Source organism: Gavia stellata, chromosome 14, assembly GCF_030936135.1.
Source record: "Gavia stellata isolate bGavSte3 chromosome 14, bGavSte3.hap2, whole genome shotgun sequence".
NCBI classification, from domain to species: Eukaryota; Metazoa; Chordata; class Aves; order Gaviiformes; family Gaviidae; genus Gavia; species Gavia stellata.
Window position 1 is genome coordinate 19,712,763 of NC_082607.1, and position 26,377 is coordinate 19,739,139.

The 26,377-nt window shown below is 42.5% G+C and overlaps 1 protein-coding gene across 1 annotated transcript; it reads left to right on the plus strand.

Moving 5' to 3' along the window:
* The first annotated feature begins 2,007 nt into the window (after positions 1-2,007).
* VSIG1 (V-set and immunoglobulin domain containing 1) lies at positions 2,008-25,604 on the plus strand. Its single transcript, XM_059824545.1, has 8 exons — positions 2,008-2,044; positions 6,837-6,997; positions 13,454-13,561; positions 19,982-20,180; positions 21,820-21,975; positions 22,693-22,812; positions 23,846-23,972; positions 25,421-25,604. The coding sequence occupies exons 1-8, from the start codon at positions 2,008-2,010 to the stop codon at positions 25,602-25,604; spliced, it is 1,092 nt and encodes a 363-aa protein (XP_059680528.1).
* Positions 25,605-26,377: the final 773 nt, after the last annotated feature.

Consider the following 26,377-nt stretch of genomic DNA (forward strand, 5'->3'; position numbering starts at 1 on the left):
ATCAGTGCTTGCCAGGAGATTGGAGGGCTGCATGGCATGGCCAGGCACCAGCACTTTGGGCTGGGTTTGGTGGGCTCGTACCTGGGCTTTCTGACTTCCTTCGTACGGTTCTCTGCTAGCCAGTGTCTCGAAGTGGGTTTCCTGGGCACGGCAGAGCAGCATGGACTCACGTGTCACCTCCCTCGACCTGCTGGCCACGCTTCTTTTGATGCAGCCCAGGATAGGGTTGGCTTTCTGGGCTGCAAGCGCACATTGCCGGCTCATGTTGAACTTCTCATCAACCAACACCCCCAAGTCCTTCTCCTCGGGGCTTTTCTCAATCCATTCTCTGCCCAGCCTGTATTTGTGCTTGGGATTGCCCTGACCCATGTGCAGGACCTTGCAGTTGGCCTTGTTGAACTTCATGAGGCTTGCATGGTCCCACCTCTCAAGCCTGTCCAGGTCCCTCTGGATGGCATCCCTTCCCTCCAGCGTGTTGACCACATCACACAGCTTTGTGCCATCAGCAAACTTGCTGAGGGTGCACTGTCCATGTCGCTGACAAATATGTTAAACAGCATCAGTCCCAATACCGACCTCTGAGGAACCCTGACATCTGCTTGGAGATTATTCAGGCATCTGCCATGCACAGAAATATCTAGCACAATAAAATTCACCCAAGTCCATAAACGTGATCCCAACAGTAAATGACGCAACCAGTAACTCACCACTTCTATGCTGAAGAATCTACCACATCACATTAGAGATGAGGGAGAGCCTGGGAACACCTCTCCCCTCCAACCACACATGGCCAGATGCTGAGCACCACCTGCCAAAAGGGCTTCCCCAGCTCCAGCACAGCCCCTGCCATGGGAAGGGTGGCCACCCTGGCTCGCCACTAGAAAGACGGGATCAGGCATGAACTAGACCCATGTTTTCAACAAGCATGGAAAAAAAGTCACTGACCATTTTAATTGTCGTGGTCCTAGGTAGAGGCACACCTTTAAAAGGCAATGCTGCCCTCTGTTATGTCTTCAGTGACTCACTCGCGCATGGTGGTGTACGCAGAACCAGCTGCTCCCGTCGCAGCTTGGGGCTTTGAATTAGCCTCAATCAAAGGGCATGGAATAAAGAAGGCCAAGCTGGCTCCTGCAAGGAACTGAGCACCTTCCGTTCCTAATGAGCTTCAGAGACCTAGAGAAGGTGTTTTGCATTCAGGAAGGACAAAGTAATCTACTGTAAATTATTGTAATTAGTTCTTCAAGTCCTAACCTTCATCCACTGCTTTTTCACTATATAAATCAGGTATTAACATTTAAATAAAAATCAATATATTCACCTTGCCATTTTGTATTAGTAGCATCCAATTTCATGGATTAAAACCAGATGAAACAGATTTTATTATCAGTTTAGAAGATAACATATATTTATCTTTATTTTGGTGTGTTATCTTATTGATGAGCTCAATACAGAAATTTCAAGGCAATCTTGAGTCCCATGTAATCATTCTGTATAAAACTACACGAGAAATATGTTTTAAACTGAAAATGTACTAACAACATATTATCTCCACATGCCCATTTTTAAAAAGAAATTACAGATTTAACAGGAAATAAAGATTATTCTGTATTTATATTAGGCCTGAGTCCAACACTGGTAATCAGATAGACTGTTAAATAACCCCACAAATACTTTTCTCGTACTCAGTGGAAGTACTTATGTAGGCAAATACTGCTAGACCCTGGTAAAAGTGGGAGACTCCGGGCTTCTCTGATTCAAAGGTTTATTATTAACAAAACCCTCAGTTGGTCAAACCCCACAAAATGGTTTGAACGGAACAGTCACACTGCTAGTCGGAGAAAGGCACACGTGACAAAGGAGGAGAATGAAAAAGCTGAGTGACGTGTTGATACACAGCTGATAAGGAAAACAAAAACCCACTTAAAAAAAAAGAGTTGCGTTTTAGTCGAAGTCAGAAGCAGCATCTGGTCTCTTTTCTCGCCCAACGTGAAGAAGACGTTTGCGATGATGCTGAAGATATTTCCAATTCTAGCCATCCTTACAGGTAAGAATAACAAACTGATCGAAATAGCACTGGAATAAAGGAACTTGTTGAAGTAAGAGAGCAGGTGAACCTGACTGGCAGACTAGGAGAACATTCAAGATTTATTTCAGGATGGAATGAAAATCATGGCTATAACGCTACGCCATTTTGTGGAAATCCACAAAACCTGACTGGTAAGATTTTTTTTGCTCAAGAACAGAATTTCAGCTTTGGTAAATTACTGCTTTGCTCTAAAGCCAGGAAGAGGCAAAGAGCTCTCACGTAGAGCGTTACAGTCTTTCACGTGTTTCAAGGTTAGGTTTTCTCACATTCGGCTTTGGTCTCCCCTTGAAAATAGCCCTGGGAAATCCTGCCTCAGTCCCACCCCCACCAAAAAATTTTGGGGGATGCTTAACTTCAAGCATGAAAATAATCCTTTGGATTTCCCTGAAGTTAAATGAGGATGTAATACTTTGCAGAATCTAGGAATTATATGGTATATTAAAGATTGTATATTATTTATGTTTCAAGGACATTTCATTGTGCTAAGCTTTATTTTTAATATAAAAGAAGCAGACGTTTTAAGTCTAATGCTCCAAGGAGATGAACAGCCTCTGTATCCACTAAAGAAAATGGAAGTTGGTTTCCATATTTTCTTTTCGAGATGGAATTATCTGGTTTGGATGCCAGAGAAAGATTTTAAATAGTTGCTCCTGGTGTTTCAGTGTTATCTCTGTCTCACACACAGAAACCCCACAGATTTTTGCCTTAGAAATGAAAAGTAATTCAGTGTTAGTACCAATACTTTGCAAAACAATGATGTCCTCTGAAGTTCTGGATTTAAGGCTAGCAGTGTGCCCATACTGATGGGCGCCACTGGCCGGGGGGTTCTGTAGTGGCTAAGAAAAGATCAGCAAACTTGGATTTACTTCCTGAGCGTTAAAGACTGCGTGGGACTTCAGTGAAAGTGGGCGATTCCCAATTAACTGCAATGACTGTAGCAAGGAAATGGTCTTACAGTAATATTGATGAGTGAAAGACACGGATCAACTATTTTTAACAAGTTATGGTCCTGTTCATGCTCGCTTTTTTCACTGAAGTACTTCTTACGTGCTTTTTTTCATTGAAACGAAAAGGCCTGTATGTATGAAATGGGATTATGAGATTGAAACCATAAACAGTGAACTAAATGCAAAGCAAAGCTCCCGATAACTTCCGTGATGAGGGAACAGGCTCTGCGGGTCCAGTTCGTTCCATTTTCAGTCAAAAGCTCCGTCTTACAATTAGTGATGGCTTTAAACAGCCTCACTGGACAATGGAAGTTTGGTAGGTTTTGGCTTTATATTTTACTAGAGTGAAGCCCGTTTCAATTAAAGGTATTTCTTCAAAATATACAGCTCCATGGAAACTAGAATGCCTTGTGGAGTCACTTCTGTTAAAATTAATTTCTTCTGGAAAAGCTTATAACAGCCAGGCTCTGTGGCACTCCTGACTCCAAAACCAGAGAATGGTAAAGGAAATACGTGGAGCAGATGACTGGAAAATGGATGTTTTCAGTAGAATGACATTGCGTTGAAAGACTGTAGCTTTAATCCAGCGAAGAGCTGAAAATAAACACATGTAAACCTGGAAGTATTACTGTGGCGAGAAACTATCATCCTCTGGCCAACTCTAATTCTTAAAGCTGAGAACAGTGAACTGAGACATCTAAAATAATATTACACGGCTTTTATATTAGCTCTCAGTAAGGATTAAGCTACTGTGAACTCACAGGACGAGCAGGACTTGCAGCCAGCGCTGGGATCCCATCTTTCCCCAAGGCAGGTTTGACACATTTAGGTCAGGCTCCAGCCGTTCCTCTGAGACTGTCTTCACAGATAATGTAAATCTCGCTGCAGTTTAAACCCGCTAGTTCTCATCCTAGCCACCACCAACACAGACAGTAGATTATTCCCTTCTTCCTTGCAGTGAGTTTTTGCTACTGAACCCATCAAACAAGGAAACCAGACCCTGAAGAATTCAGACTCTAGGTTCAGATAGGTTTGAATATAGTAGCAACTGATGAAGCTGCTATGTTTACATGGTTAAAAATGTAAAAACAGAGTGCATTTTTTTTTAAACAATGTTTTCTCTCGTAGGGCTGATAATTTGAGCAAAACAGTCTTTTGGTATTACTGGAGGTTCTGCTTAAACTCTCAAAAGCAGCGCCTGAACATAAGATGCAGAGATATTTCCTTGAGACAAGTATTTTGTATGTTTTGCCTCTATCATTCATACATGCAATAAGCCCATGTGAAAATTATTATAACATTAAGTTCTCACCTTGCCTGTTTTGCCTAGAAAGCTCCAAAAGGGATCAGGCCAAGCCAGCACGGGTTCATGAAAGGCAGGTCCTGCTTGACCAACCTGATCTCCTTCTATGACCAGGTGACCCGCCTAGTGGATGAGGGGAAGGCTGTTGATGTTGTCTACCTGGACTTCAGCAAAGCCTTTGACACTGTTCCCCACAGTATTCTCCTAGAGAAGCTGGCGGCCTGTGGTTTAGACAGGTACACTCTTCGCTGGGTAAAAAACTGGCTGGATGGCCGAGCCCAGAGGGTTGTGGTGAATGGGGTGAAATCCAGCTGGCGGCCGGTCACAAGCGGAGTCCCCCAGGGCTCGGTTTTGGGACCGGTCTTGTTTAATATCTTCATTGATGATCTGGATGAGGGGATAGAGTGCTCCCTCAGCAAGTTTGCAGATGACACCAAGTTGGGAGGGAGTGTTGATCTGCTTGAGGGTAGGAAGGCTCTGCAGAGGGATCTGGACAGGCTGGATCGATGGGCTGAGGCCAACCGGATGAAGTTCAATAAGGCCAAGTGCCGGGTTCTACACTTCGGCCACAACAACCCCAGGCAACGCTACAGGCTTGGGGATAAGTGGCTGGAAAGTTCCCCTGCAGAAAAGGACCTGGGGGTGTTGATCGACACCCGGCTGAATATGAGCCAGCAGTGTGCCCAGGTGGCCAAGAAGGCCAACGGCATCCTGGCTTGCATCAGAAATGGTGTGGCCAGCAGGAGCAGGGAGGTGATCATGCCTCTGTACTCGGCTCTGGTGAGGCCGCACCTCGAATACTGTGTTCAGTTTTGGGCCCCTCACTACAAGAAGGACATCGAGGTGCTGGAGCGTGTCCAGAGAAGAGCGACGAAGCTGGTGAGGGGTCTGGAACACAAGTCTTATGAGGAGCGGCTGAGCGAGCTGGGGTTGTTTAGCCTGGAGAAGAGGAGGCTGAGGGGAGACCTTATCGCTCTCTACAACTACCTGAAAGGGGGTTGCAGAGAGGTGGGTGTTGGTCTCTTCTCCCAAGTGACTAGTGACAGGACTAGAGGAAATGGCCTCAAGTTGCGACAGGGGAGGTTCAGGCTAGACATTAGGAAAAAGTTCTTCACTGAGAGAGTGGTGAAACACTGGAATAGGCTGCCCAGGGAGGTGGTAGAGTCACCCTCCCTGGAGGTATTCAAGGAGCGTGTGGATGTGGCATTGTGGGATGTAGCTTGATGGACATGGTGCTGTGTGGTGTTGGGTGGGTTGTGGCTTGTTATTTTGTTATTGTTGTTGTGTGGCGTGGGTTTTGTGGTTGTGTTGTGGTTTTTTTTTTTTTTTTGTGGATTTTTGATGTTGTGTGGTTTTTTTTTTTTTTTTTTTGTTTTTTTTTTTTGCCCCCCCCCCCCCCAGGTTGGACTCGATGATCTTACAGGTCTTTTCCAACCGTACTGATTCTGTGATTCTGTGAAAAGACTTATGTTTTCCATCACCTTCAAAAGAAATATATTCTCCTTCAGAATCTTTAGTCAGTAGCTTTAAAACTGGACTCAGTGATCTAGCAAAACCCTGAAATTCAGACTTATTTTTCTGACAGCTCTAGCTTTGTTGCCCTGTGTCACCATTGCTAGTAACTTATATGAAGGACAGAACCAGATAAATACTGTAAGATGGTGCTCAATTCCTTTCATTAATGTGGCTGTGTAGCCAAGACTGATCGGAACGTTACGGGCTGGGGCTCACAAGTTATGTCCGTTTCCTTTCTGCTTTGAGCACAACAGAAGGGGTTGATCAGGTTATCACAGAATTTCTCACAACCCACATAATAAAAGCAGTTCCAAAAAGCTTAGTTCGACATTTCCAATGTAAAAGCATTGGAAAGGAAGAGCTTCTGCATGTAAGCCCTAAGAAACCTAAACAAATGCAAAGTCATTAGCAAAAGGAAAGCGGAGAAAGGCTGCTGGGCTCCAGCCTGGGGGAACCCGACAGTGCCACTGAGTCCGAGCCAGAACCTAAGAATATAAGAAGAGAGAACACTGTAGGAGATGGTGATCCACAGTAAAGAAGATCAGACATCTAAAGGAATAACTGCAAAAAAAGAGGTCAAGAAGGGTGTAAAAGAGGGCTAGAGACAGCTGTGAATGAGCGTGCAAGGTGCAGGAGAGCACTGCCAGTGCAGAAGAAAGGTTCGGTTTAGCCACAGGCTCTTAGTGAGAAGACAAATCTCTGCAAGTGAGAACGAGTACATTTTTAGGAACTCTGCTTTTTCAGAATATTATTTGTTTTAAGGGCACAGGTATTTTGGGGGATTTTTTTGCTTGTTAGCTTTTACCCACTCCCAGTTTGTTATCACGAAAATTTCCCCACAAAGCCCAAGGGAAACTGTACTGAAAAGGAGAACGACTAGACATGTCGTGCGGGTTTCTTCTATAACGCAGGGAGCAAGGCACTCCCTCACGGCTCCCAGGGTCGGCCCCGGCTGATCTCTCCTCACCACACTTACTGCCCACAGGCCACGTCAGCGGTGTTGTGGTGACCGTCCCCGAGAAGACAGTGAATGTCACTACGGGTGGAAATGCAACCCTCCTCTGTACATACGCGAGTTCTGGACCGCTGGGAAATTTCTTTATTCAGTGGAGCTTTTACAGTGCCAAAGAGAGCCAACTGCATACCGTAAGATATTTATTTATTATTAATATGAAGTTATATTTAAGGTATCCTTAAGATCTCAAAGAATCTTGTTACGTTTGATAGTGTTATCCTCACTGCAGACCAGGGAGGCAGGTAATGTTGGTGTTCCCACCCTAAAGATGAGGGACTGGAGTGCAATGAAACTCAGGGGCAGATGCACAAAGTTACCTACGCTCCTAATTTTTACTGGCAAGCCTGAACTCCTTTAGGAACTTATGAGGAGGTACCAAAGGGATTCAGATGCTCAAACGATTTGCTCCAAGTCACACAGGAAGCGTGAAGCGGAGCAAAGACCAGGTGTCCAAAAATCACACCAGCGCTCCAGCCCTGGGACCTGCTCCCTTTTCTCTTGTCTGGCAGATATTTCCTGCCATTGTGAAGGCTGCTTTCCTGGTGACACGCCCTTGCCCATGACAATGTGTCCCCCATCTAAGGGTCAAACGAGAGCTCCTTGACTCAGCCGCTATCGCTGCTATTAGGCGGCTCAGTAAGAGGAGCGGTGCGCAACGATAGGCTATCGGCGCAAAGTGAGCAGCGAGTATTTTGGCAGGACTCCGTAGAAATTTGTCATAGCAGGAAATCTGCCACAGCAAACTTGCATCGGTATTTCGCGGCATCCCACGGGTGTCATTGTGGTAGCAGAACGATTACAGAATGAAGGCAAATGCTCCCTGCCCTTCCTGAGACCCTGAGAGGCAGCAGAGCCAAACAGGATCTCCCCTCGGGGGTATAACGAGACCATGTGGTAGGTTGGAGTATCAGCACGGAGGCAGCATCGGGACTGTGAAGGACACCAAGTACTAGACAGCTACGTGCTGTAACCACTGCCCGAGCTTCCCGTGTGGCTGTAAGGAGCTTGCAGAGCAGCCTGGTCTGCCTGGAAGGAGTCAGGGATGCGATGTGTAACTTCCTATATGTACTCACACTACTGCCCAGACTTCAAGAACTATCCATTAATCTTATGTTTTGGTGGGGAAATGAATCCATGAATCTCACTCCCAGTGTCACAGCCAGGGTATGAGTTCCCATCAGCTCAGTCCTGGCAGGTGCTGAGCAATCAGCAACCCCTTCCTTTACAAGAAGAAATGCTGATTAGAAGTGTTACTGCATCCTTGAAGATGACTGTGATTTTTTTTCCACGCCCTGGTGTCAGGCTTGTGCCTGTTAGACAATGAATCCCTGTTCTCTCCCATTGTTTTTATCCTGTTGCTAACATTTTTTATCTAAAAGTTCAATCTTCCGGCCTGGTGTTATACCTGAGAGTTGATGTAAAGAGATTTGACTTAGAAGAGTGTCACAGTCCACACTGATGATATTCTTGTCATGTTCACCGATTTCCTAATAATATTATGTTAGGAGGTTTGCCATTGCTGATAGACTTATACCTTCTATTTGGTTTATCAATTATAGCAGAATTAGATCGTAATTTGCAGAAGGTACAGTATGTAACATATTTGGCATTGAACGGCAATAGCCAGTACGTAAGAAATAGCGATTCAACGTAAGGCAGAACTGCTCACCCTCCTGCGGTACATCATAGCCACAGATAAAGACTGTATCAGTGCTAAGTACAAACATTGGGCCCATCCCAAATTCCGACTCTAGCTGAATGCCAGACCGACATATGCACACCTTGCCTGACTAATGCTATGAATAGTCGTTACTCATCGTTTGCTTTTTTCAAATCAAAACTATTTTATTAAATGAATTATTCATGAAAGGGTAGTAGCTGCAGGTTTCCTAAGTAAGTTGTATACAGTACAATATATTATAATTTTGATCCAGTATGTTACATCGTAAATTCTAATCGCTTGTTCAGGTGGGAAGTACAGCACTGAGATAGGATCAAGCCCATCTTCTCCAGATTTGCTTAGAGTCTCTCTGTTTTACTTGTGTCAAATTTTCCATATTGCAAGACAATAAATGCAATACATTTTCCGGTCACAACCAAGAGAAGTAAGCAGATTGTAGCTGCAAGCATTTTAGGGGGAGAATCAGACAGTTTCAAGAGAGCCAGGAGGGGAAAACCATTTGTAAACTGTGACCAATGCTGAGAAAATACCCCCTGACGATTATAATCATAAAATACAGTGGGTGGTTTAGAATATGCTCAACAAGAACTAACTGATGTGAGGCTACCAAATGTCAGGGAAACCTTACGGATCAATCCCTTCAGCACTCGCTCCTGGCTTCTGCGGCTCCCGCTGCAGGCAGTGGGAAAGCCGTGCCTACAAGGACTGTAGGAAACACTACTGGGAAAAACTGCATCTGGTTTTCTCCCTGTCTGAAACTAATTTCACGGTAAATTCACTTTCACACCGCAACACACAAGCATTTGTAATGGATGATTTGCATTTTCATTAAATAATGTCAGTTCAATCTGGAAAGGCCACGGGTTAGTGGCTAATCCCGTTCTCCTTGAGCACGGAGGTAAAATTTCCTCTGGCTGCAGTGCCAGTTATCCTTGGCTCGCACACTCAGCGAGGCTCGGAGCGTACCCTTCGCTCCTCTGAGCCTGCTGATGTGCCCGGAGGGGGCATGTGTGTGAAGAGCTGCAGGAGGGGGGCACTACTCTTTTAAAAATGCTTTTAGCAACCCATTCAGTCCCGTGCTACTGGACCCTGTATCCTTTTACCACAACATGGCGATTCCCTACCGTTTTCAACCTATTCACAATCAAATTAGTCGTGTTAATGCAAACACTGGGAAGAAAGGACTGTGACTGCTTGTGGAAAATACGGTTTAAGAAATGACACAACACAGCTGAACACGAGAGTGGATTTTCACCCTCCCTCTGAACCCACAGCAATAGGAGGTTGCTATTTCTATTTCAGGCTGGTGACTTTTCTGAGTTTCAGAAAGGACTGAAAGCACGCATGTTTTTCTCCGACAAGTTTAAACAAAAAATAATCTCCCTTTCTACAAACCTGGCTTTGCCCTGGTTGCTTGGCACGTAGCTGAAGTTAAGTTTCACATTTTGCTCCAAGTAGGAAATAGATGCATGGCAATGGAGGAGATGATTGCCAGCCTTGGCTTACATTGTTTAGATTAAAGAATACTAAAATGCAAGTCAAAAATATGTTTAATATGCTGGTAAGATGACAAAACCAACTGAATTGAACAGACTGGCACCATACTTTATTGGATACCAGAACAGTAGCTTGCATTTTAAGTGGGATAAAATTATTTAATTTTATGAAATATTTAGATTCCTCTAAAATGTCAGTAATAAACAAACAAACAAACAAACAAACAAACATTTCCTTATAAATAGCATATATTCTCCCTGAAAAAGTTTGTTGAAAACTCTGGCTCCATTCAAAATTTGCCATTTTTTTTCAGCAACTAAATGGATAACACTTTCAAATTCCATTTTTGAAAGTTGAAAATTTCTGCCAAATGTTTTGAAGACAGGAGACTTACAATTTTTTAAAAAAATTGCAGAAAATACGTCTTCTTATCCCGCCTTCTACAATTTTAAATATTTCTGACTTCTTACTAAGTGTTAGATGTCTTGATGACCATGTTATTCACATGGGTAGTATATTCACAATAATAAGATTAAGCAGAGGGAATGTTCTCCATAACAAATACAGGGCGGGAGGAAAAATCTTGATTTTAATAAATAATGTTTATTTACATAATTGAGAATATGGCCCTTTCTCTCTACAGCAGCAGCACATAGTAGAGCAAACTATAGAACACTGGAATTAATTAAGGCAAATTTATGTCATTAAGATGCCTTTGGCTTGAGGCATTAATGAATGTGAGCTTTATATTACTAGATTTTAGGACATAATATATAATAAGCACAGAGGCCATAGGTACCCTTTCTAATAAGAATGTTGGTATTCTACACTGCCACTTACGTTATAGATTTTGCAGTGTTTTGAGCTACGTAGGCTCAGGTACAGCCCTGTCTGGAGCGAAATCAGTAAGATCAAGATCAGGACTGGTGCCAGTGTTAATTTAATGCCCCAGAGTATTCAGCAACAGATTTTACCTTGCTTCAAGGTGAGGCAGTGCTGTTGATGTAGCTCTGCCTTCCAGCACTGGCTCTGTGAAGCTGGCTGGTGTCTTCTGCTCTTTGTTCGGGTGTTCTCACATCCTGTTCGGCATTGCCCAGCTTGCACAATGCCGGCGCAGGTGCTCGGCAGTTAAAACTCAGGGCAGTTACACCGGAGAGAGATGAAATACCGCAAACAGGCTGTTCACAGACAGTGTGATGAAAAGGGAGGCAGCAAACAGCGGAATGGCAGGTGTTTGCGGTGCTGTTTTGAAGGCAGTGCAGCTACATATAGTGTGCGAATATAGACCTTTTTACTAATTGGAGCCTAAGTCTGCTCTTTTCCTGAGAAGATTCTCCAGTGGAAGTAATTCCCCTCATTTGAGCTAAATATTGTAAATATCAACTCATGGAAAATAGGACACCATATGTATTTTTAACTTTTTCTTCTTGCCATTTACCCCTTAGCAACATGTCTTTTTAATGCTAAATGTAATTTTTAAATAATAACTCCCAGCCAAGGATCTTGAGAACTTCCCAATACTGAACTATCTCTATTTTACATATAAACAGAGGCAAACACTACTTATTCAGCTCCCCCAGGGTAACAGAGTACCTCACAGCCGGGCCTGGTTCATAAGGTGAAGTCCCGATTCCTGCTAAGATCTACGCCTCTGCTTCATGTCATGCTCTGAGTCACTCGGCTGGCCTCGCTGTAAAGCGCCTAAGCAAATGTTTGAAAGTTTGAAGCCTGCTGTTGACTCTGCACAGGCGAGGCTATAGCCTTGCAAAGCCAAACACAACTCCTGAACCGAAGCAGAGCCACACCTTGAGCCTCCAGCCCAGGCCACCCCCAGTTAAAGTCAGTGAAATTATCAGAGGCTACCCAAGATATGCCCAGGGCAGAATCCTTGATTGAAATTTTAAATTCACTAGATTAGTAAAGGTCATGAATGACTGTTACTTGTAAAGGAAACTGAATTATTGATAGACTTCTCGTGAAAGTATTCTCTAAAAAAAAGCGAGCTTGAAATATTTGCAAACAGTGACATTGACACTGCTTTGGTAAAACTACCGATGAGCAGTTGAGAGGGAAAGAGTGTTAGCAGCATGTAACAGCAACAATATCGTCCATTTATTTTATATATTGGCTTTCACCCTGCCAGAGCCCTGTATTTTTCTCATATCTGTACTAGCGAGAAAGTATCACTTAGCAAATAGGGGCAAGGAGGGTGTCACTTGCTGCAAACCATGCAGAAGAGGAAGATGGCACTGTTCCCTTACGAGAAGCCAACTCATGTCCTTAGACCCAGCCCTGCAGGGCTGATGAGCCACTTTGCAAACTCCTCACAGGAGTGAGCAGGCTTGTGTCACGTTGTTCAGGAACAGGGGACAGGGTGTCGGAGCCTGAGGAAGGAAAGAGATGCAAGAAGAACGATCCGAGCGCAACTGTGTCTGCTCCTTTCATCCTGAAACCCCAAATTCAGTTTACCAGCAGTCCCAACACCAGCACAACTCTGCTGCCCAGCACACAGCTGGCATGGGCACTGGGCTACCACGTGAGAGCCAGGGGCCAGTCAGCCCTGTAAGTGTGGGGTTCCCATAAAAACTATTGAAAGAACAAAATCCTCCCCATGTAGTATAAGTAGCTCCTGAGACCCCATCACATGCTTTCAGCCACAGACAACCAAGACCATGTTCTGCAGAGGCTGTCAGTGCGGCAAGGGACACTGGCTTGGGAGCAGAGCAGTCCGTTCCAGCCCACGAGCGAAGATGACCCTGTGCAAAGCACCTCCTGAAGCAGCACAGGAGAACTTCCTGGAAAGGCCCTCTCTGATACATAAACGTTTCTTTTTGCCTAGAGGTGACTTTTTAAAATTGAGTTTTATCTAGCGTTTAGATGACTGAGCAAGCACTTAAAAGGAATAGCTTCATGGAAAGCAGAGGCAACACCTCCAGTGCAGAGGAACAGAGACGCTGTTGTCATGTCACTGCAGTCAGAGTGACTCCCTGGATGTCAACGGGATTCCTGTGGACTACCTGTGGTTATCTCTGGCACTGGGGTGACAGTCTGCAGAGGGAAGATAAAATAAACTGATACACTGAAGCAGGCAATAGCGGGAACACAAAGGAAAGTGGAGACAAGTAGAAAATGATCAGGTTGTGACTGGTGCGTTTGGAGCAAACATTAGACTTCAATCTTAGTTCGCCTAATTTTAGGTAAAACTTAGAAATAAGATTCTGTTGCATCTCACTGTTGACAAGGCTTGAGACAGCTTCTGCAGAATCTGCTGAATACGAGGCACCCTGCCCTTGTGAACAGCACTGACGGTACTGATGGGGAGCTGTGTAGAGAAGAGGCTCTTTGATTTTGGGGGAACATTTAAAGTCTCATTTAACTCTCAGACCAGCACATTTTTACTCAAATACAGCGCTCCCCGTGTCACGGTATTCTGAGTATGGATGAAAAGTCAGTCAGTCATTGTCAAAAGATGGTGTATGTGACCGATGCACGGGGAAGATGTAGCTGGAGACACAAGGTAAGAAAAAAATCCCCGCAATCTTAAGGGAAAAAAAGAGCTAAATAGCTTCTACTAGATTTATGCTACTGCAAGACCTGTAATCATGTTCTGGATTAAAATCTTAAAACCAGCAGATGACTGAGATAAGCTGAATCAGATGCATCATTCACAATTTTTAACTCACCCTATTTTTTATTGCATTTTCCTCTATCAAAATTATTTTGGATGTAGCTGTTGTTTTTTTCCCACAGCTGTTCTAGGTGGCTGAACTAACACCTTCACGAATAATCTACCCAAAAGGTATCTGAAGGGCTATCTGAAGGGCATGCCCACACACCAGGAGTCTCTGGGCTGAATGTGAGCAAGTCTGGATACCCCAAATTTGGGGCTACATATTTACATAGTAAAAAAAAAAAAATCACTCTGGATCTCCTTTCTAGAATATAACAACATTTTGAGATGTGATGGATACAGAGGAACGCTAAGCTACCTGCTGAACTGGCTTCCTCTCAGCTGTCAGCTCAACGTCGCAGCCATAATCCATTCCAAACTCTCTTTGAGTGCAGTGAGATTCCCGTCTCACCATGAACCACAGGCTACAACCCGATGTAAATTGAGGTCTAATAATAACTGCTGAAATGCAGTTAACGCCAAATGCACTGAGAAAACATGTTTGTGCTTGATGCACTGTAGAAATTATTCACTAATAGTTCAGCCACAAGAATGATACTGTGAGAACGTGAAAGAGCTGCTCCTCAAAAGTATTTTGCACCAGTTAAAGCTGCTGAATGATTAATCCTCTAAAGGCTTCTGACTCCATCCTTTTCTTCTTCTACCAATGCGCAATTGTGACAAGATGCTTCTAGTCATCATTAACATCCTCAATTACCCATGCAAAAATCCCAGTAATGCAGGACATGATATCCTCACTGCAGTCTGGTGTATCGGAGTTTTGACAAAAATGTGTGAAAAGAAGCTGTGGATGAAAAAAGGCATTTGGGGCCAGAATCAGCCATGTGACACACGTCAAAGAAACCAACGCACGTGCAAACATTTGCTTTCTTATCTAGAGTTCAGAATCTGAGCCTTGGGCTTTAATTAACACTTTGAGTGTGCGGCATTTGTTCTCTAATTAGATGGTAAGATGCTTAAGGGAGTGATGAATGCTTTTTTCCCTTGTTGTTGTTTTATAAATTCTGTCTGTACTCAGAATTCAAAAAGAGATCATGATCTCAAACCAGTAAAGTTGTTAATATCCTCCTTTGCATTTATCGGTGAGAAAGAGACTTTAACGTTCTTTTTCTAGTAGCTTGAGAAAATGTCAAACAGAAAATGATAAAACAACCCAATGACGGGCGCTGTGAAGGCCTGAGCTTTACAGCTCTCCAGGGTAAGACTGTGAATCAGACGCTGAATACATCAGCCTAGAGAAACGTCATCGAACAGGATGCTACAGCTTTGCATCTGCTGGTGGGGGAAAGTGAGAAAGGGCTGGGGGAGGGAAGACAGGTACTGGAAAGCAAGTCATGTCCTGAAACTGGCCCCCGGTCAGGAAATTAAGACTACTGTGGAGATTAAGTGGGACATTTTGTAACGCATCTTCAAGTACATCTCATCTTACAAATTTGATACCCAAATCTACTAGGCATCTACAGCAATGTGATGCAATGGCACCAGGAGATGGAAGGTGGGAGAATATTGACCTGGAAATGATGAATGAGTCCATCCAAAGCCATTTGAAAGACATATTTATGCAAATTCTAGTAGGTATTTGTCCTGCCCCAAGAAGAAAGGAAGCAGATGGAGGCATGTTTCTTTTAATTTACTGCCTGCTTTTTCACACACACCCTCCATCCCCTAAAGAAGATCTTTCTATAGAAGTTGTATAAAGAAAACCTGTAGGTGGGTTCCTCACTCTCTGCCAAACATCTGGCAGTCTTTGAAAATCCTCAACTCAGCATCAGCTTTGTCAGCTGCTTCCTCTGCAAGCGAATACTTTCCTCACCATCACACTAGAAGAGGAGCAACCTTCCCACAAGTCAGGCTAAAGGAGAAGAAAAGGACATACAATTTCATGTACCAGATCCTTCAGAATTGGGGACACAAATAATATTGTCTCCAGCATCCAGAGTGCATTGAGGTTACCAAGATTTTCTTCTAAACGAGTATGATCAGTCCCAATTCCCTGTTCTGTTTGTAACCCAGCTCCCCCAGACAGATACATGAATAATTGACTCAACTGCCTTGGAAGTCTAGGAGCCCAAATCCTCTTCTTTGTTGCAGCAGAAACTGTGACTGTGGAAATGCAGAAAGCTGCGAAGGATGGCTGCTGGCGTTAGCGGCTTTAGGCACTGCCTAGCACAAAGGCTGAATAACCAACTAAACTGCAATCCTTTCTACGGTCAGGGAGACATTTTCTGGGCAACTTGGGTGTTTTGCAGAAATTTTTTTTTCAGATTGTGGAGATATTAGGGAGAACATTTTTAGGAGTGATAATCTCCGCTCTTTTTTCTTCTGTCAGTTGTTGGATTAGTCATCCCAGGCAGCTGCTCCCATGAAATGTGAAAAGGCACCATTATATAAAAACTTGCATGAGCAAACTAGCTGGTAATGAGAAGCAGCGACCATTACTGCCTCCTCAATATTGTTTTTGCACTGGTAAATCATCGACTTCACTAGAGCTGCTCATGATTTGCTTGAGGACATAAAAAGCTTCTTTTTTCAAGAGAAGCATGGCAGATCTCTTTTGGATTTTTTTACATTCAAGATGTTGCACTTTAAATATATTTACCACATCAAATTTAAAAGGCTTCCAGGAAAAGTCTACCATTGACTAAATTTACAGATTTCCCATACAGACATTTTAGGTAAAATGGAAAGAAATGTCAATGAGATGTGTGTCTGTGGGAGGGAACGTTAGCTGTCAGTTGCCCAAAAATAAAGTCTACTCTATCTTCAACAGAAAATAAGTTTTTTACTTTTGAAACGGAACAGAAACATTTTTGCAAATATTTTCATTTCAGCTTTTCGAAAGGCACAAGCATGAGCTATTCAAGGACAGCATAAAAACACTTTGAACAAGGGGTTAAAATACTCATTTTGAGTGTATTGTTCAAAAAGGGCTATGAATTCACAGCCAATTAACTGAAACATGTCCCTCTTAAATGAAATTTCCTGTGTACACAATCCAATCATACCTCTGGGACAAGATATACACTCAGTAATTAATCACAACATTACTCAGCCTTTTTGGTGTTTACCACCTTCCTTCAGGCAATAACTCCAGAGCTAGTGAGATAAGCATCGTTCAGGAGCAGGGAACAGAGAACCGGCAGGAGCCTGCCCAGGAACCGAATTAAGATGTTCCACTGCCTTTATGTTCATAGTTGAAAAAAACAACCCAGAAAGATTCTGTTTAAATCCATGAAGAGAACAAATATTCTCTGCTGTGTGGATGCCTGCCTCAGATATAACAGTGTACACAAAATATTTTCTCTGCATGGAGTCAGACAGGAAGAGAGAACACAGGGGATTCATTTTTCAGTGTATTGTATGAGGACTTAGATACGTAATTCACCCTGACTTCAGATCAAATACACCGAGGAGCGCTTGCTCCTCTGCAATGTTTACCGGCATTCCCTGACTGCATTTGGACTCGTGGTGCCAGTCCCATTTCCCAGGAACACGTGCTATACAGCTAAGCTAGCACTCAGCGGGTAGCTTCTGCTACTGTTTACTCTCACGTAAATCCCACATCACTCTGAGGTAGACTGAGTAGAATTTAGCCCCCTTTTTTCAGTAATCAGGCCTTTTAGTAGGATATAATGGGCCTGCCTCTCCTCTCATGCTGCTGCAAGTTGTGCATTACTTCATTTAAGTCATGGTACAACTTAATTTCACATTAGCGTGAAGAGCTGATGGAAGCTCTTTCCCCACCCCACTCAAACAGATGCAACTGATCGAGAGGAGATGCAAATCCATCCCATCGCTGCTGAGATCTATATAGGAACATCAGCTCAAGAGGAGCCTGAAGTCAGAAGTCACAGTTCTCGTAACTTTGGACTCTTGCAAGGAATAGTGTAGAACACTCTGTTGTTGCTCATACTCGGACAAATGCAGAATAAGACAAGTGTGGTCAGTGTGTTTTTGTAATTACAGGTAGATCAGTCTTTTGATGAGAGAATTTCTTAAACCAAACTCCCTATTTTGAACACTCTCCTTCCTCGGGCAATACGAGGGTGTGCATCCAGACTCTAGTTTTCCAACAGAGGTCCATCTCTAAACGTTCGCAAAGCATAAAATCAGTTATAAAACTGATGGCACTGCGTGCAAACAGTGGAAACTGGAGAGTCCAGCCAGCTGTTCAGCAGACTTTCTAACCTAGTCTGCCGCTGTGCTAACGCTGTGCTAACGCTGGACCCTTTAACGCTTCCCCGCTGCAACACCACTTTTCCACATGTTGGCAATGCAGTAGTGTAGCTTTGCTATTCAGAGCCCTGCCTCAGTTGTACCCGGTGTTTGTAATCCTGGGGCAGGGAAAGATGAAGTCTGGCTGGAAAGTAGGCAAAATTGCACTTGAGATGGGGCCAAGCTGCAGTACCGGAGCTGCTGGTGCTGTGCAGTCTGGGTTCTGACCTTCGTTTCAAAGCCTTATCATTGCATAAACCAGCTGTGCTCTGGCAGTTTTGGGGTGTAGCTTGCCTTAAGCTAATAAAGGCTTTCAGATAACATTGCTTAAAGACTTCAGTCAACACCGTATCAGGGTGGATAAATAGAATTAAGAATAAATATTCTTAATTCAAAATGCAATCAGTTGATTTGCAAAGTAAAGCAAATTATACTTCTTGCCTGGGGATCTGCAGCGTCCCTAAAGGCAGGGAACTTTGACCAAAAGGAAATTTTGATACTAGCCAAGTGTGAATGGCATTTCACAGGAGTTTGTGGAGCTTTTTCCTACAAGCATTTTCCAGCTTTTCCCATTAAAAAACATGCTGTCAGTCCCACTTCAATAAATACATTTACACTGCTGATTCTGGAACACTGTCAGCAGGAATGATGGTAGATCTATTTGGGTCCCAACCTGTAATTCTATATGGTTACCTCTCACCAGTGGAAAAAGATGACCAAATATGCTGGAACTGTTCACTTTGCCTAGACAATGGAGCTTGTGCATGTAGGCACTGGGGAACATACTGCCTATCCTAAATACTATCACTTTTACACAACACTATCACTAACATCTGAGAAAAATAATTAACATTCCATAGTTTTCCACATTAGCTTTGTTCTTTCAGATCTTGGTTTCACAGCAGAGCTAGACTGGACAGAGCGTGTGTAGTCCTTAAGAACTATTATATTTACCCCAGAGCAGATGAGATACTGCAGTTCCTAAACAGACTCAAGGCCCAAGCCTCAGACTACCAACCAGGCTCCACAATGAACACAATTCTACCTCTCCTTTCAGTCAACAGACAACAGGTTTGGGCTTATAAGCTTATGAGGCCAATTCTACTCCCGCAGTGCTGTTAAGTACAATTGATGCTACTGACGTCAGTGAAATCAGTTAATGTTAAAAGGCAAATTTTTATTTGGGAGGAAATGTTGCATTCCTTAGAGACATTTGTCCTTACTATGTCTATAATTCTGCAAAACATTTTTTACTCTTTAGTAACAGGGGAACTTCTTGATCCCAAATAGGTGTCCCTCCAAGCATTGAGGCCAACAGCTATTCTTGACTTCCACCTAGGGTATAAACTCAAGAAACCAAGAGAGTCCATGACACTGGCTCTGACCTGGATAACACAAACAAGGAGAACGGCATGGTTGCTGTAATTGCATGTGTGATGATTCTGCTGGTGTTCTTGTACTGCATTTTTATTGCTTCCAAACTTACTGCCAACAGATCAGGTGCCGTGTTTGCTCAGAACTATGCCTTGCGGATTCATTTCAGTTCTCTGTTTGCTAGCTTCTCTATTTGGAAAGCTCTGCAGCCATCCACTTTTTGCAATGACAGGTCCATTCTTGTCACAATCTTCTACTGAGACGCTTATTAATAATATCACAAACTGTCAGTGCTTCAATTAGTACCACTATTCATTGTGCATGACTTAGCATTTTTTTCACAGAATTGTCATATGGTCTCACCTTTGTTTTTGCAAAGGCATCAGTCTGTGACTGGAGTATCCACAAAGAACTAGCTACTGTCCATTTACACAATTCAAAAAATCCCATTTCTGAAAAGCTTGTCTTTTAAGAACCACCACAAATATATATTAAAATGTACCATGTTTTCATCTCTGCTTTCTTGGGGGAGGGGGCAAGAAAGGGGGTGACATTGCTTGGCTTCATCAGAAATCAATGATATTCCAATTATGAGTACTAAACAAAGCGTCAGGAAGATCTCTTGTTCTTAAACTAACAATTGATTCTTTATCACAGATCTATTATTATTCGGGAGGCCAGTCTTACTCCTACGGACAGTTTAAGAACAGGATAACGGCTGCAACCGGTCCAGGGAATGCATCAATAACAATCTCCAACATGCAGCCCTCGGATACTGGTTCCTACACCTGTGAAGTCTTCAGCCCACAGGGTGACGCTGGACAGAGTCAGAAATCAGTGATTGTCAGTGTGCTGGGTAAGTGCCTTTCCTCTCTGTTGCTCTATTGTAGTCTTCTTCCCTTATTATGAAACACTGAATTCACAGCTCAAAATACGTAGGACCAGAGGGAGTAAGAGAACTGTGATAAACAAGGCCCGTGATGCAGAGAAAGGGCTCAGGGATGCACTGACGCAGGTTTTTTCCAAGGGCTCTGGAGGCAGGCAGAGCCTGGGGTGCCCTCTAGCTTCCAGACAAAGCAGACCTGATGGCACAACGCAGCCACCCTTGCTTGACCTACAGTAAAATCTCAGTTCTCCCAGGAGCGGCCTTCAGGTTCGCTTTCTGCTCTCAAAAAGCTACCTCATGTAAGCAGGTAAGGGGGTAGCTGGAATTACCCAACTTCACTACATTTTTCATGTTGGAAAACAAAGTGGTACTAACTTTGATTAAAATAAAAAGGCCTGTTAGCTGGGAGTGACAACTTCTCTCTGAACCCGTTACTTTTAGGATAATCCAGCCCCAGCAAAGACCAAAATTTTACCTAATGTTGGTCAAGGTGACCTGTGTAAATCTAGGGAAAGGCAGCAGTACAGCCCAAGGGTTCTGGCTCACCCCCATTCCCAGAAACTCTAAAGACTTAGTATGTGTTGGATGGAAGTGGTACAAAGTCTGTTTTGGATGGAAGAAAGCAATAGTTCAACCATGAACAGGCAGGACAGAAAGGATGAAAAGCAGTGGAATGAGATATTTTACTTCTTAATAAGATAAAAGTTTCTTCTAACCCCATCTAATCATTGCTTTTATATTGAGAATTCATACCTGGTCAGAGTGACAAACCAAAGTCATATGAGAACGTGATTCCAACATCATTTGCCTATCTGCCAGGGATAAGAAAAAGACGTATGTAAACTCAATCCCTGAAAAATCAAAGCACTACTGTTAATTCTCATCTACAATTCCCCAAACAAATAGTAAATCTTGGAGCAGTTGAGTAAGAGATGGTACTTTTCACATGAAAACCAAGAAAGGTTGTCCATTTATGCACACAACACGGGGCTGTGTTCATTGCTGTTATAGTTCCACTGAGGGTACTCTAAAGAACCACAACAGCTTATCTATAGGTAGGAAATGAAAAATAATAGGTGTAAGTGAAGACAGAATCTTCTCCTGTGTGCAAAGTGAGGAAATGCTATCAAAACAGATATATTTTTTAACAGAACTGTAGTTAGTTTACTTCCTCCACAACTGCAATATACTGAATAATCAGGCCTTGACCCTCTCCTTTTATGTGGAAAAGCTCCTGCTGTGTCCCTAAAGAAAATGATACTGCTATGTGGCAGAATGGTGTATGACGAATAGTGATTGTCCCATTATAATTAAAGTAATTGACAATCTTCCTCTCAACCCCTCCATAATAGTATTTAGTATGCAAATGGAAGAAAAGATAATAAAAATGTATCCTAGAGCATGTACATATATTTAACATTACTCAAATCTTTATGGGAGAGCATTTGGTCAGATCCATACACACATAAGACTCTGCTCTCAAATGGAAATCTGTAGATGGGGTTCAGTTCCTTACTTATAGCAGCACAGTGCCAGAACTCGAGGTGGATGCTTGCAGCCCCGGGTATGTACTCACAGTGTGTCTGTTCTCCTCATTGTTATTTTACAGTCAAACCGTCAAAACCTTTCTGCAAAATAGAAGGAATGCCTGAAAAAGGCCATCTAATCTACCTCTTATGCAAATGCGAAGAAGGATTGCCTCACCCTACCTACCACTGGTACAAAGTAGATGAGAATACACTCAAGCCTGTGACTGAACAACTTAGTACGTAACTACAGGACTACCATACTGCATTCAAGATCTGGAATTCCATAGTACCAGCCATTTCAAACACTGTGTATGACACAGGGTAGTTAAAACTTACCCTCCTCTTCTAACAGTCAATGTCACAAAATCATATTTTCACCTATTCAAATCGACTGACAGCTGTCACAAGCACAGGACGCTTTTTCTATTTGTTTTAATAAAAATTGTGTGGCGTGGTAAAGCCTTGTCTATGCCATTACTTTAAATTGTTAAAATGGGAGAAATGTTGATGCCTTTACACCTCCCTTCCCTCGGAATTTTGAGTGAACTTATACTCAGAATAAGTCAATTTGTCATTCAGGTGCTGAAACCTCCATCCCGAAAGTCTTCAGTACTTTTATTCTTCTGAATGTACCTTATCTTCAGTACATTTTCATTTGTGAAGTTATATTGACAATAGTATCAATGAGGGTAAAACATCAGACAGACAGACTGATTTTCAGAGTAGGGACCTACTTCTCCTGTTCTAATACACCCCTACAGAATCCACTGTAGTAATTTTCAAGGAAGGTAAATGTTTTTTATTTAAAGATTATTAAAAAAACCCAAATGAATGAATAATTGGAGAACCCTGTTCCTACCCTCTTAATAGCTCTCAGAATCACCGACTAAAGAAAACCGTTTGCCTCTGTAGTATGCAACCAGTAATCTGTACCTGCTCTCTGTTTGTCACAGATCCAACCACTGGCATTCTTTACATCGGCAATCTCACCACCTTTGAAACTGGGTATTACCGGTGCATAGCCAGCAACGTCCTGGGGAACAGTACCTGTGAGCTTGACCTAACCACAAACCGTAAGTTTAACGCATGCAAGTAATCACATATTTGATGTATGACATGCACACTTCGCAGGAAAATGCTCTAACAACTTCAAAGCATAGATTTTTTTCAAGTAAGAACAGAACAGGCTTTGGAGAGCTCCGGAGTTTTCATCCAGGCATGCCCAGAATTTACACTGACCTAGACAACTGATTTAACATCTCCAGCTGCATTTCCCACTGGGAGCAGGAGCTGAACCTGGCTCTGACTGCAGAGCCTTTACTGAGAACCGACAGACATGGAGTTTAGAGCAATTTCTTCCAGCCAACAGTCCCCCCACCGCAGAATTTACAGCCGTCACTGAAATGTGGTAGTACAAGGACTGGGGCACTGTAGATGTGACCACTAGCTAAAAATACTGCAGTCATGGAAAAATACCTTACCCTGACTGCCCTCAAGCGTTGGTCAGCCTTATCCTGACTGTTCTCAAGCAGTGGTCAATCACATCTGCATGCAGATTTTTCACGTAACCGGTAACATTCAACAAGAGCCAAGCGTATGTCGTACCAACAGCCACAAGAGATGTCCCTGAAATGGTCACTCAATTACACAGCGGCCTGTAAAATGAAAATCGCAGGTCAGAGCTAGAAGCTGTACTGAAGTGGAAATAGAAGGTTTTGGGGGCTCAGAAATGGTCAGAGCGTACATTTTACATCTCAGCTGAAAGACAACCTGAATTTCAGAATTTGTTTGCAAGGACTGAAGCGCAAAGGCTTTCAACTATTGCCAGTGTTAACAGCTTAATGTTTCCCTCAGCCAGGCATAAACATAGGGTTTGTTGGGGTAGGGAGCTAACCAACAAGAAAGGAGGCAGCAGAGGTCATAAAAGCACAGTTCTCTCTTTCCTAGAGAATCTTTGCCTTCCCTCCTGGAAATACAGCTGTGAGTCAGTTTTTTAGTTCTTTGAACCCAATCCTTCTTTCTGCTAAAGGGTCCTCCACTAAATTTCCATGGGGTTTTGCTATAATAATACTTTTTAAAAAGTCAAGTAACCTTTTTGCTTTCCAGATTCAGAGAGTGGTATTGTTGCTGCAGCATTAATTGGAGCAATTCTGGCAGCTGCTGTCATTTGCATTATTGTCTGGGTCTTAACCAAGAAGGCAAAGAATAAGAAGTCATCAAGTAATGAGATGCAGTAAGAGTTTTTGTTTGCTTCATTTTAAGACAATTATTTCTGTAAAGCACTGCTGATAATCCAGAACTAAAGTAAAATGTAATTACTCTAAACATTTTTTGAAGGGTAAATAATACAGGTTTTGAGAAAACTTCCAGAGTGACAATATTTGCTTTTGTGTGACTTTTAAGCTGTTGCTCTTGTAACAGAAGTTGCCATTACTCTCTTCCCTATGTTTACAGGCAGCTACCACTTAGCAGTATCTAAAATAGTAAAGTAAATGTTTTTTAAACAGCATAAACTAAAAGTGGCAAGTTGGAAAAACAGGTTTTAATATTGAAAAGTTAATGGTGACTGTTAACGGCAGGTGGAGGAAGTGAAAAAAGAAATAGCAGCTAAGGGTTGCCTCAGCAAATTTACTGGGATTGTACATTACTAGATTTAAACACAGAGGTCTTTGTTCAGTGCTATTTGAAATTACAGGACACATGCTTGGGATACTCTAAGGTATCTGAAATGGCAGGAGACACAAGGTTTAGGCAACAGAATGGAGACCAGAATGTCCATTTTGATTCTGCTCTGGAAACGTCTTTTCCTCTGTGCTTTGGTTGCTCATTTTCCCCTTAAATTGCCAAATCTTCAGAATAGGGATTATCTCCTATGCTATAGAGACTGTATTTAGCCCCATGATGTTAAATGCTAAATGAATACACGCAGCTGAGGCCAGAAAAAAAAATTATGTCATCTGGACACTTCCTTGTAGCACAGGTCTAAGACTTCCTGATACCGAATTCTGCTAATCCAGACCAGTGGCCAGTCACTCATGCACCTGATTTCTGCTTTCAATTGATGTAGCATTAACATCTGATTTTGTGCTCAGATCCTAATAAATCTTACTACATTGAATTAATCCACTAACATCTGATATTTTTACATGTGAAAGTGCTTAAATATGAGGAGTTGTTTTACTATTGTTTTGATAAGATAAATGGAATTCCTACCTGTTGCTAAAAATATTTTTCTAGATTACAGCCTTTTCATAGCTCATTTCTGACTGTACTCTATTTTTAATGCACTTGAATGGGACACCAGATGTGCATGGAATTTCTCAAAAAGCTCCCACCAAGCAATGTGTTTTGCTACCCCTTCTCAGACACTGTTTGAGAGCACTCAAGTTTCCCATTCTGCTTTCCTGGCCTAGCATTTAAACATACTAAAATCCATTTTATTCTAATAGGATGACTTAAACCAGCGATGCAGAGCAGTCATGTTATCTAACACTCTGTCACTCTTTCTGGCTTAGCAGCAGTGCTGCTGTAGCCTGTTCAGGTGCTCTTGGAAAAGAGTCATTATAATAAGGGGGCTACTGTTTAGACAACAAAACTACAAAGACTCATTATTTTGAAAGATTCTAGTGTAGATGGGATTTCAACATGTGAAATCACAATCCTCATCCTGTCTTCCTGCAGAGAAATGGCTCAGAAACAATCCAATGCAGAGTATGTTCAGGTACCTAATGAAGAAAACATTCCTGCGACCACAGTTCCATCAAGCAATGCGACAAATGAATACCCTAGTGTTGATGAAACGGCAGCCTCTGGAGCATCTGAAAACGATGCGAAGCAAGAAGCGGAAAAAGAAGAAATAGCCTAGAGTTTTAATATGGTTTTCCTTGTCAGCTTTGGACCCCTTTATAAAAAAATTGTTGTCATTGAATTAATGTAGAAGCATGGCTAAAACTTAAACGGGCATTTGTATTGTGAACCACTGGGCTGGAGATCAAAAAGGGTCTGTTACACATGCACTTTGTGAGTAGCAGAAGATTTGGCCTTTAAAGTTAACCAAATTTCATTTATTATCTAGTTATAACTGTACACAAATATAAGTATAAAAAGACTATCATCCACGTTTATCCAACCTATTTTGCAAAACTAATTAGGAAATGAGCTGAAGCATTTGACAAAGTAAGAGCTTTCTGGTCAACTATCAGTAATGCTGTATGTGTCCATACAGTTCTGAACCACAGCATCTTCTCCAGAAAAAGTGTTGGCCAATGTCTTTTTCCCTGTGCACCAAGAACAATCATCATGGCCAATACATTGCAGTGTTTAAAGGATCTGATTTTGCATGTCAGAAGTAAAAAAGTTTCATCAATGTCATCAGAGTGCAGAAATAGATGTTAAGACCTGGACCAATGAAATCTTGTCTGAATTCCACATAAAGTTAAAAAAAAGATCCTGGAAACTTTTACCCTGTTGCTGCCTGATGTGGAATACATTTTGTTAACAGTGACCTTCTCGGCTTTAAAGTTCCCAAGGCACTACCGTTCCAAAGTTGTGCGTTTCAGCAGTTCTGTTTTCAATTTAATGGACCTAGCATTCAGGTATCCAGTTCAGACATCACAGAATCAGAGTGTTTCAAAGGGA